This window comes from Nannospalax galili, unplaced genomic scaffold, assembly GCF_000622305.1.
Source record: "Nannospalax galili isolate Female #2095 unplaced genomic scaffold, S.galili_v1.0 scaffold63, whole genome shotgun sequence".
NCBI lineage: Eukaryota > Metazoa > Chordata > Mammalia > Rodentia > Spalacidae > Nannospalax > Nannospalax galili.
Genome location: NW_008355272.1, coordinates 1,868,697 through 1,882,808, shown reverse-complemented (window position 1 = coordinate 1,882,808; position 14,112 = coordinate 1,868,697). Strand labels below are relative to the sequence as shown.

At 37.7% G+C, this 14,112-nt stretch overlaps 1 protein-coding gene across 7 annotated transcripts in view; it reads left to right on the top strand.

Moving 5' to 3' along the window:
- The window catches only part of Akap13 (A-kinase anchoring protein 13), a 370,808-nt gene that overhangs the window by 137,328 nt on the left and 219,368 nt on the right, over positions 1-14,112 (top strand). For all 7 annotated transcript variants that reach the window (XR_003846961.1, XM_029555684.1, XM_029555683.1 and 4 more), the window contains exon 3: positions 10,844-10,991. Coding sequence is in view for 6 of the 7 variants with exons in the window: in XM_029555684.1 (XP_029411544.1) it covers positions 10,844-10,991 (148 nt within the window). In the remaining variant the exon portion in view is untranslated. The remainder of the gene's footprint in view (positions 1-10,843; positions 10,992-14,112) is intronic.

Here is a 14,112-nt window from a genome sequence, read left to right as displayed (position 1 = left end):
TAGCTGGTCAAGCCAGTATCCCCCCTTTTGAGTCAGCAACATGATAGTAGGAGAATAAGCTGCCGTGTGGGTGCTGGGATTCAAACCCAGGTCTTCTGCAAGAACAACCAGTGTTCTTAATCGCTGAGCCATCTCTCCAGCCCCAGGGAGAGATGATTCTTTAAATGATTTCCATACATTAGTTTCCAAATGTCTTGTATTTTGCTTCTATTTCATCTGTGAAGTCTCAAAATTCTTGTGTTAAGAGAAAAGCTCCTCCAGAGAGAGCAATGGATTAATTGGGCGCCATCTGCTGGTTTTGTCTCAGTAGACTAAGGAACTCTTAAGAATTTGCCCGTGTCTTACTGTTGCAGAATTATGAATTTGGAAGGGATACTTTCGACTAGAATATATACATGGGTGGTGAAAATCGAAAAGCGTGGTTATTTGGATTTCATTAGCCAGTGTCATTATCTGCAAAAGATTAGCTTGATTGAAATAAAAAGTAGCTTTACATGTGCAATAAAGTTGCATAATTTTTTCTGCCAGTGAAATCAGCTCAAGTCTGTATCTGCAATGACTTTAGTTGATGTTAAAATCAATAAACTCTTTAGTTGATTTTTTTTTTTAATGTCAAGGTGCTTTTATGGAAGGCTAAGGGCCTTGCTGGTTACTTGGGAATGAGCTTTGTCCCAGGGGACTTGTCATATTATCTAAGTATTTTTCCTATAAGAGAGATATGGGTAAAGCCCATAGTAATCTAGGCAGAGGTGATCCAATCATGTTCTCTTTATCAGTAATATTTTTGAGTTACTAATATTTTTAGTGATGTTATAGACTCAAGCTCCAAATTTTCATATTCAGAGCATTAGATATTAGAGTTTTTGATTTTTCATCTAGTCATTTATGATACATTGTAGAGAGGCAGGTTATTTGCAGAAGGTAGAGTTAGGAATTTATTCATCCATCCAACATTATTGAATACCTAAAACAACCTGACATACTTTTTGGCACTGATAAAGCATTGAATCAAACAAGTAGGAACCTTGCCCTCAACTCAAATAAATAAACTGTCTTGGAATTCTGTATACCAATATATAATATACTGTGTATGTGTTAAATGCATATGAGTCCGACATTAACAAATATTATAGGAAAAACAAAGAGAGCAAGATAGATGAGAAGAGCTAGGGTAGGAGAGCACTTCATCATTCCTATAGACACAGCTGAAGGATAATGATCATTAGTGTTCATAAAACAGTTTATGATGTGATCATGCTTGGTCTTTGTCATTCATGTATATAAATGCAAGGGACAGATGATATTAGCGTTTCCATGGCGCCCCATGGTCTGGAGGACAGAGGCCCCAGAACTCTTCTTGTTCTTGTTTCTGTGTTCCTGGTGGTCACGCTATGGCTTATTGCTTTGTGAGTCAAAACTGCCATTTTATTCACTTTTGCCTTTGTACGTCCTTTCACCTCCTTTGAGTGGGTTTATCCTTTGTCTGCCTACTCAGCTTCTGCTTGTTTGTTTGTTTTTGAGATTCACAGTATTTTGCCTACTTGAAGCTTTCTAGTGTTCCGTAGCTGATTTCTTTATTCTTTTCTTTCTCTTCTGTTAGGCTATAGCTTCTGTCTGTAGCACCTTTTACTGTCACTGTACTTGTGTGTTTGCCTGATTTTTCTCCTATGAGGTCAGGTTTCTTCATGTGCTTCTGGTTGATGTCTTTGCCTAGGGTAGGAGTGGGGTAGGATAGTGTGTGAATCTCAGTTAAAAAGAAAGAAAGAAAGAAAGAAAGAAAGGAAGGAAGGAAGGAAGGAAGGAAGGAAGGAAGGAAGGAAAAGGAAGGAAGGAAGGAAGGAAAGAAAGAAAGAAAGAAAGAAAGAAAGAAAGAAAGAGAAAAGAAAGAGAGAGAGAGACTTATTATCTGTTCCTTCTGAGGAAGGGGGAGCTTAGTTTTCATCGGATGTTGCAAGTAAAACAACCTTACTTAGAATGTGTAAGCCCCTGGGCTCAGGCAAGGGGGTTTGCCAGCTTAAAATCTGTGAGCCACTGACCCACTGCCAGTTTTTGGAAACAAAATTTCGTTGAAACCCAGTTATGTTTGGTTCCTTTTAAAAACTTAAATTTATTGACAGGCAGGGGGAGTGCATGTGTATATGTGCGCATGCATGTTCCACAACATGTGTACAAAAGTTCTCCTTCCACTGTGTGGGTTCTGGGGATCAAGCCTCAGGCACAGGAGGCATCATGGCCAGCTCTTTTACTCGCTGAGTCATCTTGCCAATCCTGTGCTTGTTTTTTATGTTATTGTACATGCTTGCTTTTGAGCATTGAGTAATTTCAACACTGATCACATGTATGTTCCACAGAGCCTAAAGTATTCACCACCTAGATCTTTATAGGAAAAGTTTGTCAACTCCTGCGTTAGACTTGAGATCAATGGTAGAGACCCTGCTCTGATCTTTTATTGTAGCTGGGGTGTTCATCGCAGTAAGTGCCTGGATGTTAGGAGTGAAACAGAAACTTTGGTTGTGCTATAGGATACAAAAAACTGTTTATCCCTTCCTTGAGTCCAGAAACCACATATAAGATGGAAGATGTCACCCAACGTCTAACTTTTCCCTTTACACTAGGACAGAGGGCTTGACATTCTTCTAGTCAATCAATTTAAATTTCTCCAAATAATCAAATTCAAAACAATAATGCAATGGGTCCTCATGTGTCCTTTACTTGGGATGATGCCCCATTGTTAACATTTTGCTGCATTTGTTTCTAATGGTTGCACCCTAGCTATCTTGTCTGTAGACACTGATAGCCCCTCCCCCAATTATCTTAATAAATTACATATCTTCTGGCCTTTACTTCTTGAAACACTCCAATATACAGATCTAAGAGTGAGGATTCTCTGAAGATAGTGGGGTTAGATACAGCTTTTAGTTGCCATGTTCTTTTTAGCCTTTATTCTGTAACTTGCCATAGCTTTTCTTTCTTTCATGGCTTTGACAGTTTTGAAGAATACAGTGTTTAATACAATGTTTCTCATGATCTGGGGTGTGTGTGTGTGTGTGTGTGTGTGTGTGTGTGTGTGTGTGTGTGTGTGTGATTAGATTAGATTATTAGATTAAAGTTTTCCTTTCCTAGTCAGAGTACTGCATAGGTAATGTTTTATCCATTTCAGGGTATCACATCTGAAAATACACAATGTCCTTCTGTTTTTATGGGCTATTTATTTTGATTATTTGGTCAAGATATTGACACACTTTATTGCAGAATAAATGCTACATTTTTCTTTTGTGTCTAATTGATAAGCAGCCTGTAAAGGGAGGCACTTGAAGACAATTGTTCTTTACCAGAATTCCTCCCTAGGATGAATTATTCACTGGCAATTTTTGCCAGGATCAGTCTTTACCAGTAGAAAAACAAAGTGATAATTTTATTATTCTAGCAATCCCTCCTTTTTTACTAGCTGCCCCTCACTATTCTGTCTATACAGTCATCCCTTGTGCTTAGCTTATCTATCTTTATTATTAGTATAGACTCATGACTTCTCCCACCAGTTTCATTTTTTATTACTTGTTTGTTTGTTTGTTTGTTTACTTATTTATTTATTTTATTTATTTATTTACTTACTTATTTAGAGACAGGGTTGCCCAGAGCCCCAGCTTGCCTGGAACTCACTATGTAGACCAGGCTAGCCTGGGTCTTACAGAGATCTGTCTGCCTCTGCTTCCCTAGTGCTGGGATTAAAGGTGTTTGTCACTGTACCTGGTGACTTCCCATTTTTTTTAATTGTTTACAATTTATTATTAATTATTTGGTCTTGAAATAGTTCCAGATTTGTCTAGAAGGAGCCATATCAATCTGGCTTTTGTGTCTTTGAGGGCATAGCCTCCCCCCACCCTCTCATTTTCTTTCAAAGCAAAAAGTTCCAAGCTCATTTGTACAGACCCAGACTGAGGCCCGGCACAAGCCACTTTCTGAGGAGCTATCATTTCTTTTAATGGAGGGTAGTATTAGAAATGACTAAGATCTGTGTTTTGCTATGATCACTGCTACAGGGGCTCCTCTGTTCTCTGTTCTAGGAGCTTTTAGTAGTGTTGAACAACAGTTGCTTTGAGTAACCAAAGACAAGGACTTCATATTATTGACTGTAAAAGCTATAGATGATCATCAGTCAAGAAATTATTTTGCAGAATGGTATTAATTACCTGTAGTGTTGTATTTAAAGCAAATCTAGTTATGTAGGTGTAAACGGATTGTATATAAATGAGACAAGTCACCCCCACCCCCAATCCCAAATAGACAAGACGGGAGCAGTGCACAGCATCTACTTAATATTACTGTATCATTAACTTACTTGATTTCACTTTCCCTATATGTGTGGTGGGTTTAAATCTTGCTATTTTGGGAAACTTGGAAAACTGTTTTCAAATTTATGGAGCAGTTATAAAGAAATCCCATGTACCTTAAACTCAAGTTCATTCTTGCCATCTTGTTGTATTTGCATAATCATACTATTTTTCTGAATCAGTCTTTTGCCATTTTTTTCTGAAACATTTAGATAAGTTGTAGACATCATATCATGTTCCTTCACCCCAGATGCTTCATAATGTATTTGCTAAGAACAAGAAATAAGAATATTGTCTTATAACCGTAGTATAATTGGCAAAATGAGAAATTTGAACATGGGTGCAGTGTTAAATGTGTAAACCTCATTCAAAATTTGCCTGTTATCTCGAAAATGGCCTTAATACTATTTTTTTTTTAAAAAAATCATTCAGAATTCAGCCCAGGATCATGGATTGCATGTGGTTGGGAGTCTTTTTAGTCTTTAGTGCCCCAGTCTTATTTAATTTTCACTAAAGGCATTTTTTTTTTTTTTTTTTGAGGTTATGGGCTATCTTTCCTATTGAAAGACCTCTTGATTTGGGTTTGATTTTGCTAGGTTGAAGTTGAACATTTTTCTTGGGAACACAACATGGTTGATGCTGTGTCTTCAGTGAATGGTATCAGGGAAATGTCACTCTTGGTGATGTTAACTTTCCCCCCCCTATATTTTATTTATTATTTTTATTTTATGTGTATGAGTGTAATGCCTGCATGTAGGTAAGTGCACTGATGTCATGCAGTGCCTGAGGAGGTCACAAGAGAGTGTCGGATCCCCTGGAACTGGAGTTACAGATGGTTGTTTGCCTCCACGTGGATGCTGAGAATCAAACCTGGATCCTCTGCAAGAGCAGCCAGTGGTCTTAACTGCTGAGCCATCTCTCCAGCCTTGATGTTATCTTTTTTTTTTTTTAAACAGTTCTGTTTTCCCCCTTGATATTTATAAGTAACAGATTTTTTTTAGAATGTTTTTTTCTTTTCTTAAAAATATTATAACTGGGCATGGTGGTGCATGCATTTAGTCTGCTGGTCTACATAGTTCTAGACTCAGCTGGGGCTACAGGGAAACCCTGTATCGAAGGAAAAAAAAAAGAAACAAAACATGGTAACTTTGGCCTGAAGAGATGACTTGGCAGTTATGAGCTCTGTCTGCTTATGCAGACATGCAGAGGACCTAGATTGGATTCCTAGCACCCATATAGCAGCTAACAACATCTGTTACTCCAGTTCTGGTGATCTGACATCCTCTTCTGAACAGGCATTGCACAACGTGGGTGCACTTAAACACATTCAGACAGTACACTCATACACATTAAATAAATATAATAAAATTAAAAATATAACTTCAGAGATGGGGGAAAAGAGAGACGAGTATCAACAAAAGCAATTTACATATGAAAATACCATAGTGAAGCCTAATAATTTATATGCCAATTAAAAAAATAAGAGTAACAAACCACACATTATCTTGTCAAAAATTGGAATACAGGGGCTGAGAAGATGTCTCAGTAAAGTACTTTTCCTGAGTGACAAATATGAGTGACTGGAGTTTGAATCCCTAGAACCCATGTAAACAGTGGTCTGGTATGTTCTGCCTGTAGTCCCAACACTTAGAGGCAAAGATAGGCGATCCTTGCTGCTGCTGCCTAGCTAGAGTAGCCAAATCTGGGCGCTCTGGGTACAGTGAGAGACCTTGCCTCAGTAAATAAAGTGGCAAATTGATAGGAGATACCCAATGCCAATTGCTGGCCTCTGTGCATGCGCTCACATACATATAAAGCACACGTACATATACTGTGCCAAGAGTTGGCAAGGAAGGAAAAGCACTAAACACATAGCAATTGCCCTTATATACTCCCTAGGAATAACTGTTATAAATTTTTCTTGTCTTTTTCAACATATATTGTATGCTGGACAATAGCTGCTTGGTCATTCTATACTAAAGAGATATTATGGAATAAAAGAACTGTCATGGAGTTTACATTCTGGTGCATAGTGTTGGTTGAGTAATTTTTTCCTTCCCTCCCTTTTTTTTTTTTTTTTTTTTTGAGACGGACTCTGTATATAGCCTTGGCTGGCCTAGAACTTGGAGTTCCATCACCACTACACCTGGCTTGGTTGAGTAATATTTTTACTAAATGCTTTGGAATAGCAGCTTTTAGAATTTGAATTTATTTATAGAATATGAGATAGTTGCATAGACTTGATGTCTTAAGCATCCCTATTCCAAAAATATAAATCTGATATGCTCTAGCATCCATTTTAAAAAAAGATTTTATTTTTTTATTTTATGTGTATGAGTGTTTTGCTTGCGTGTATGTGTTTTTTGTTTGTTTGTTTGTTTTGTGTCTTTTTGAGACAGGGTCTCCCTGTAGCCCCAGTTGGCCTGGAACTCACTTTGTAGACCAGGCTGGCCTCAAACTCAGAGATCTACCTACCTCTGCCTCCCTGCTGGGATTAAAGGCATGCGCCACTACGCCCAGCTTACTTGCATGTATGTAAGTGCACCATAAGCATATAATGTCTGTGTAGGCCGGAGGAGGGCTTTGGAACCCCTGGAGTAGTGAACTGTTTGTTGTTAGCCTCCATGTGTGTGGTGGGTTCTCTGGAAGAGCAGCCAGTGCTCTTAACCACTGGACCACCTCTCCAGACCCTAAAGATATATTTTAATTGTGTCTGTCTGTCTGTCTGTCTGTCCGTCTGTGTCTGCTGTGGGTATGTATGTCCATGTGAGTGCAGGTGCCCAGGGGTGGGTGCTAGGAATTAAACTTAGATTCTCTGTAAAATCAGTACACACTCTTTTTAATGGCTGAGCATTTCTCCACCCCCATCCATGTCTGGTTTTGTTTTGTTTTCTGTTTGGTTTTGTTTTGTTGTTTTGTTTTTGAGTGATAACGATACTGAAAAGTTTTTGGATTTTGGAATCTTTCAGATTTTTTGTCAGGAAGGTTCATCCTACAATAGCAGTCCAGTTGAAACTCGTGTGGGCAGTGCGTTGACATAGGTGCTTTCTTTTTATCCATCGTTTTAATTCTTGCACTAATCTTTTGGCACAGAGTACTTAAATAACATCTGTAACTCAAACACTGATAGCACTGTATTGTATTGTGATTTAAGCATAAGCAGGGGTAGCATCAGAGACCATCTTCTTTAGTATTATAGGATAGTAATGAGTTTGGTCATAGTTTTAAAAATCAAGCAACACTTGACTACAGGTAGTGCTAATACTGAACTACAGTGAGAAGAGTGGCAACACTGTTACTCATAACCCTTGATGCTTTGCACTGGCCTAGGGTTTTCTCCCCTAGGAATGCCTCTACTCTTCCCCTGATCAGTGACCTCTCTTAGTTGAACCTGCTGTGGCATAGCCTCACTTTTTCTGTGGAAAGTCTTCATCTTCTTGCCTTCTGCTGAAATTTGCCTTAATTATTCAAGGTCATCTCAAGTAGCACTAGGTACCTGGTGCACTGTACTAAATAGACGTCATGTATGTGAAATGTGGACTTTATTTGACTTCAGTGACTATCAGAGAAAACCACCTACTTCAATTCCAAGTGCCTTTGGAATCTAACTTTTAAGGTGTCTTGAAGTAAATAAAGCTTTCTTTCCTTCTATTTAATATTTCAAGTATAAGGTTGTATAACTTAACAACAAAAAACTATTAAAGGTATGAAAGCCATTCAGAACTTAGTTATTTTTGTCTTGCGAGTGAAAAAAAGAGGTTGATGTTGAAAGCCTTGTTGAAAGGATTTCAGTTGCCTGTGTTAGCCATTGCCTGCTGTCATTAAAAGGAAGCCCAAATTATCACTAGTATGGGTGCACATAATACCCTAGTAAGGTATTGGGTGGAGAGGAAATAATTCATCTTGAAAAGGAGGATATATTTTTTAAATTCCTCTTTAGAAATCTAAGTGGAAAAATCTCAATTAGAAATTTAGTAGACTTCTTTCTTTTAAAGATCTAGGTGGTAAATAATCAAATAATCACTTAGCTGTTGTATCCCAGTTTACTTCAAGAGTGGCTATAGACACTGTGTAAATGAATGGACATGACTGGGTTCCAGTGAAACTTTCTTTATGGACACTGAAATGAAACATTTCATATAATTTTCGTGTTGAAGACCCTCTTTTAGTTTTTCTTCACCTGTTTAAAAATTTAAAAAGCAACTGTTGTCAGCTGGTGAGCCCCCAACAAGCAGGAGACAGACTGTGGCCCATGGCTCAGAGTTTCCAACACTTGAAGAAAAAGATGAAACTTTTGCACTTTCCTTTGCACATTTTCTGGGATATAAGGGCATTTCAGTACTTTGAGAAAGTGGAGTGTTTCATATGTGCTGCCGACATTTAAACGGTTACTTCGTGCTGAAGGATAGCAAACATTTTACCAACTTAAACTTTTCAGAATTGTTTCCCAGAGACTTAGGTGTAAGACCAAATTATAATTGAGAGTAATGACCAAAGTTAGTAGTAATTCTGTTTTACTTACTGTGATATTCCTTGTGTTAGAGTGCTCTGGAGCTCTTCAGTTCATTATGTTAATAACTTAAAGTCCAGGTACGTTAGAGCTTATTTGGGTTCATTTTGACTTCTTATATGCTGCATTTGTGCACAGAATCCTATTTAGGGTGCTAGACAGGCACTGGGAATAAAATGGGAGTGGTATTCATGATTTAGGAAGGACATTGAACTCACTTTACAAAATCAGCCTCTTGGAATATATCCTTCATTAGACTTAATCCTAGGTTTAACTTTATGATTTTTGGTTTTCAGTGTTTAGCAAAATACTGTGTTCTGCTTCATATGCTTCTAGGGAATCCTATTTAGGGTGCTAGACAGGCACTGGGAATAAAATGGGAGTGGTATTCATGATTTAGGAAGGACATTGAACTCACTTTACAAAATCAGCCTCTTGGAATATATCCTTCATTAGACTTAATCCTAGGTTTAACTTTATGATTTTTGGTTTTCAGTGTTTAGCAAAATACTGTGTTCTGCTTCATATGCTTCTAGGCTTAATAATGTGGCCACAGGGTGGCATGCTTCTCTTACAGACCTTAATATTGGTAAAATAGAAAAGAAAAAAAATCTTTCTAAGTAAATGATATTTTCCCTCTATTTTTCATGTCAAATGACCAAGCTTTCACTAAATTGTTTCTCTATATTTTGTATTAAGATGTGTGAAATGTTAAATCTCAGTGCCTCAGACCTTGATGTGTGAATTTTTTCGGTTTATGGTTGCAACACAAGCTATGTTCGTAATTGAGAGGACAGAAACTAAGAATTTAATTTAGCCCCAAGCCTCAACTTTTTTGTTACTGTTGTTTTTTGTTTGTTTGTTTTTGAGACAGAGTCTCCCTGTAGCCCCATCTGGCCTGGAACTTGCTATGTAGTTCAGGCTGGTCTCCATCTCACAGAGATCCACATGACTCTGCCTGGGCTTAAAGGTTTGTACCACCACACCTGGCCTCAACCTCAGCTTTTTTAAAAATGACAACTTATAAATAAAAACTAATAGAAAAGTATCCACAACTATATTTTTCTTTCTAAATAATTTCAAAGACATGGAATGTTATTGTATAAGATTTATCTGATGACAAAGGCTTATGAAGGGATGAGTAAAGGAGAACATGGATGTTAGATGGCCAAGAGATACAGGTTGTTAGAAAGTGGACTTTTATTTAATAGATGGAGAATTCAATCTGTTATAATAATTTTCATGAAAAGAAAAGGATTGGTTCTATTTATGTAGTTAAGGAAAGTTTACTGGATCTAAAATGTCTTTGTAAGTGGAATTTGAATGCATGTTACAATTCCTAGGTAGATATTTTAGAGGCCCTTACCTTTGTTGGGGAATGGCTAGACTTGATAGTCATTTATGAGTTGTAGGATTTGGAAAATTATCTAATTAGTGTTGAAACGGGAATATGGAAGCCAAGAAATACCCCAGTGAACATGTAGCTGTTTACCACCCTCCCTCTTAAAAATATAACCCCACCCTTAACTTACATTTTTTTTAGTTAAATGACATTATGTATTATACAGACCTAATAGACATATATAGAACATTCCATTCAAATGCTATGGAATACACATGTTCAGCATGCTGCTCATGAAACCTCTGAAATAGATCATATAATGGGGCAAAACAGTTACTATGCTGTTGTCTTGTTGTTTTACCACCTCTGCTAAAATAGAAGCTCAAAGAAAACAATTATTTTCAGAGTACTTTTGTATTCTCAGTGCCTAAAATACTGTCTAGTTGGTGTTTGTATGAAACCTTCTAGAGGGACTAGAGATAGAAATGGTAGAGTGCTTGTCTAACCTGTATAAGGCAAAACATATGTAAACAAAAGCCTACTGGAGCCAGGGTCTTAGTTTTAATTTATATTTGATTTTTAATTGCATGCATTTTTATAAAGCATACTACCCAAAGGAGCCCTACTAATCCAAACTTCTTAAATCTTTTCGTTTCCTAGGGCGATTGTGTTGTTTCAGTACTGCTTGCAGAAGAGGACAAAGTTGAAGATGATGTAGTTTTTTACCTGGTATTTTCAGGTTCCACACTCCATCACTGCACAAGTACCCGGAAGGTCAATTCTGATACATTGGAGACCATTGTTCCTGGTAGGTATCTGAATGAACTCTCTTCTAGACTTTATTAGTTATTTGTTTTGTTTTGTTTAGTTTTGATTTATTTTATATGTATGAATGTTTTGCTTACATATATAAGTGCACCTGTGTTGTACAATGCCCATGGAAGCCAGAAAAGGGCGTTGGGTTCCCTGGAACTGGAGTTATAGCTGATTGTTAGCTGCCATATGGGTGTTGGGAACTGAACCTGGGTCCTCTGCAAGAACAGCCAGTGCTCTTAACCACTAAACCATCTCTCCAGCCCCTTGTTTTGTTTTTTGAGGGAGAGTTTAGCTATGTAGCCTGGACTGGTCTTGGAACTCTGTCTCTTGCATCAGTCTCCTTAGTGCTGGGATTACAGGCCTATACCACTATACCTGGCTACTTTACTAGTGATTGGACATTTTTCTCTGAATTATTAGTATAGAGTTAAAGAGTAAAACAGGGTGCTAACAATTGCTGTCAGATCTTTAAGTACAAAGGTAATTTTTACTTATCTTGCTTGTTCCATACAGTGCTGAACTTAACTATAAATAGGTCCAATAAAGAGATGCTATACACTGGAAGATATCAGAATCAGAAAAAGTAATTTATAAGATGTTGAAATTTGGAGAAAATTAAAACACATGTGGAAGGTATAAGTTCTCATGTAGTTATCATGATGGTACTTCAGAATTCATTTTGAATTTCATGGTGACAAAACCAAAAGGGCAGAACTCAAATAAATCCTTCGTATCTTGGAGGGAAAACCTTACAGTGTCTTTTTAAAGCCAAATTTTCCACAGAGTTGTAAATCATACACCAATAAGGAATGACAGCTTAGTTACCATTGCATTTGTAAGTTTAAACAGAATTTTAAAACTATTTAAAAGTCATCAAGGCATTATATCTAACAGATGTGGTGATAAAGTATGATATTTGTCTCTTGGTCTGTCCCAGCATATGAAGATGCCTTAATTTTTTTTCTGGAGATGATTTCTTTCCTTAGTCTATCTATCTGCCTTTCTAAAGTTAACAAAATGGCCAGTTTTGACCAGAATTCAGAAGAGTGCACTTTGACAGGTACTCCTAATAATGTTAACAGTTTCATTGTTTCCCATTAGAGAGTAGAATGGATATGGTTAAACATGCTATGGTGGTTCCACTTTATTGGTATAGGTAGTGTTAAAATTACTAGTGTTTGAAGCATTCTGTTGAGTCTTACTATGTTGGATACATTCACTAGCTTTTCATTCCCATGTCATTCCATATAAGTTGACTTTATATCTGAGACCTATGAAATTCCAAAAATTACTCCCTTCAGAGATCTGAGATTATGTCAACTGAAGGTTGTATTTATTTTTACCTACCTGATAAAAAGGATTTTGAAAAATACAGGTTTTATACAGCTTCCAGACCGTTTCTAGGAATATATCTCCTAAATTTCTATTGATAGGAAATATAAGAAGGTAGTCAGGATAGACAGCAATTTCCTTTCTAAAGAGTATTAGGTATCCCTTGTAACTTAAAGGTCTAGTCATCTTGTTTTCCTGCGACATGTATCATATCAGAAAAGCTTATCTGAAACTTGAGGTCTCTCTCAAACAGGGATGCCATTCAATATCACCATTGCTAAACTTTACCATGTGTTGATGATAGGAGAAGCAGTTCTTTAGGTAGAGTCACTTTCTGAGTGGGGTCTTACAAGAAATAGAGTTAAATGTATTTCTTATTTAGAAAGAAGTTAGGATTAAAATTTGCAGAGTATGTGTCTGCGTGTGTGTGTGTGTGTGTGTGTGTGTGTGTGTGTGTGTGTGTGTGTATGTATATACAGCATATTATCAAACCATACCCTCTGTGATGTCCATCAGTGCTTTTGAGTATTATTGTCCTAGTGGCTCAAGCCTACAGAATCAATATTGCCTTCTGCTCTTTGTATTTTTGTCTTAATTCTGAGAAGTCATTCCTGACCCATTCATTCATTTGAGACCTGGAGTACCTGACTATGCTTTCCTTTCCTATTAATCAGCCTTTTCTTTACTTTCACCTCATATTCTCTATCATGCTTGCAGATTCAACCTTCGTCTCCCCAGTGGCTCATTGTTCAGCCACCTGAAATTCCTTTAGGTTTTTGGTAAGAGCTTCATAATTACTGCAGAGGTGACACAAAGATTACAGTCCCTGAAAGGACCCTCTTCTACTTGGAGAAGGCTAGGAGAGATCATGGCAGCACTTTAGCTTGTGAGCCTTTGCTGTGTGCCAGTGAGTTAGTGTGTTAGAAGCTCTGGTCACTGTTTAAGGAGGCTCCCACTGGATCTTCTGCTTTAGTCATCATGTTGGAGATACTTTATTTGTCTGTCCAGCTACTGTCATTGGATTAGTTCAGCCTTTTATTGAGGAGAGATAGAGATGGGGCACTGGTGGTGTGGTAGGCTGTCAAATACATTAATCATGGGATTAATTTTTTAGTCTACAGTTAAGCTGTTTTCATTCCACTTTTGTTGTCTTCGTAGACTTGTGTCTTCCCTTCCTTTTAGGTTCTTCCTCTCTGAGCTTTTCTTAATAAAAGTCTACAAGGCCTTTTCACAGTGTTGTTCTTTATCTTCCCTTCCCTGCATCATTTCTCCACTGCACTCAGCAACTTCTCCTGCACTGTATGTTTTGCTTATTTCTGATTCTAATGAAGTGTTAGCTTCGTGATGGCAAGGGTTTTGTTTTCTTCACTGGTATATGCTGAGGCTTCTTCTAGGAATCACTGCTGCTTGATGGACATTGTTTCCTCTGTTGAAATTCATCCGGTTTTCAGAAGCTGATCTTTTAGGAAGATGTATGTGCACCTTCCTTCCCCCACTTTCATTTGGGGTGGGAATGCACAAGAGGTTTCTGGCTCTTTGAGTTGAATTCTTTTAAAAAATACTTTATTTGGAGGGGGGTGCTGGAGAGATGGCTCAGCAGAAAAGAGCACTGACTGTTCTTGCACAGGACCAGGGTTCGATTCCCAGCACCCACATGGCAGCTAGTAACTCTGTGACTCCAGTTCCAGGGCATCCAGTGCCATCTTCTGACCTCCGTGGGCATTGTACACATACTTGGATGTATCTACCTGCATGCAAACCATATACTCATACACATAAAA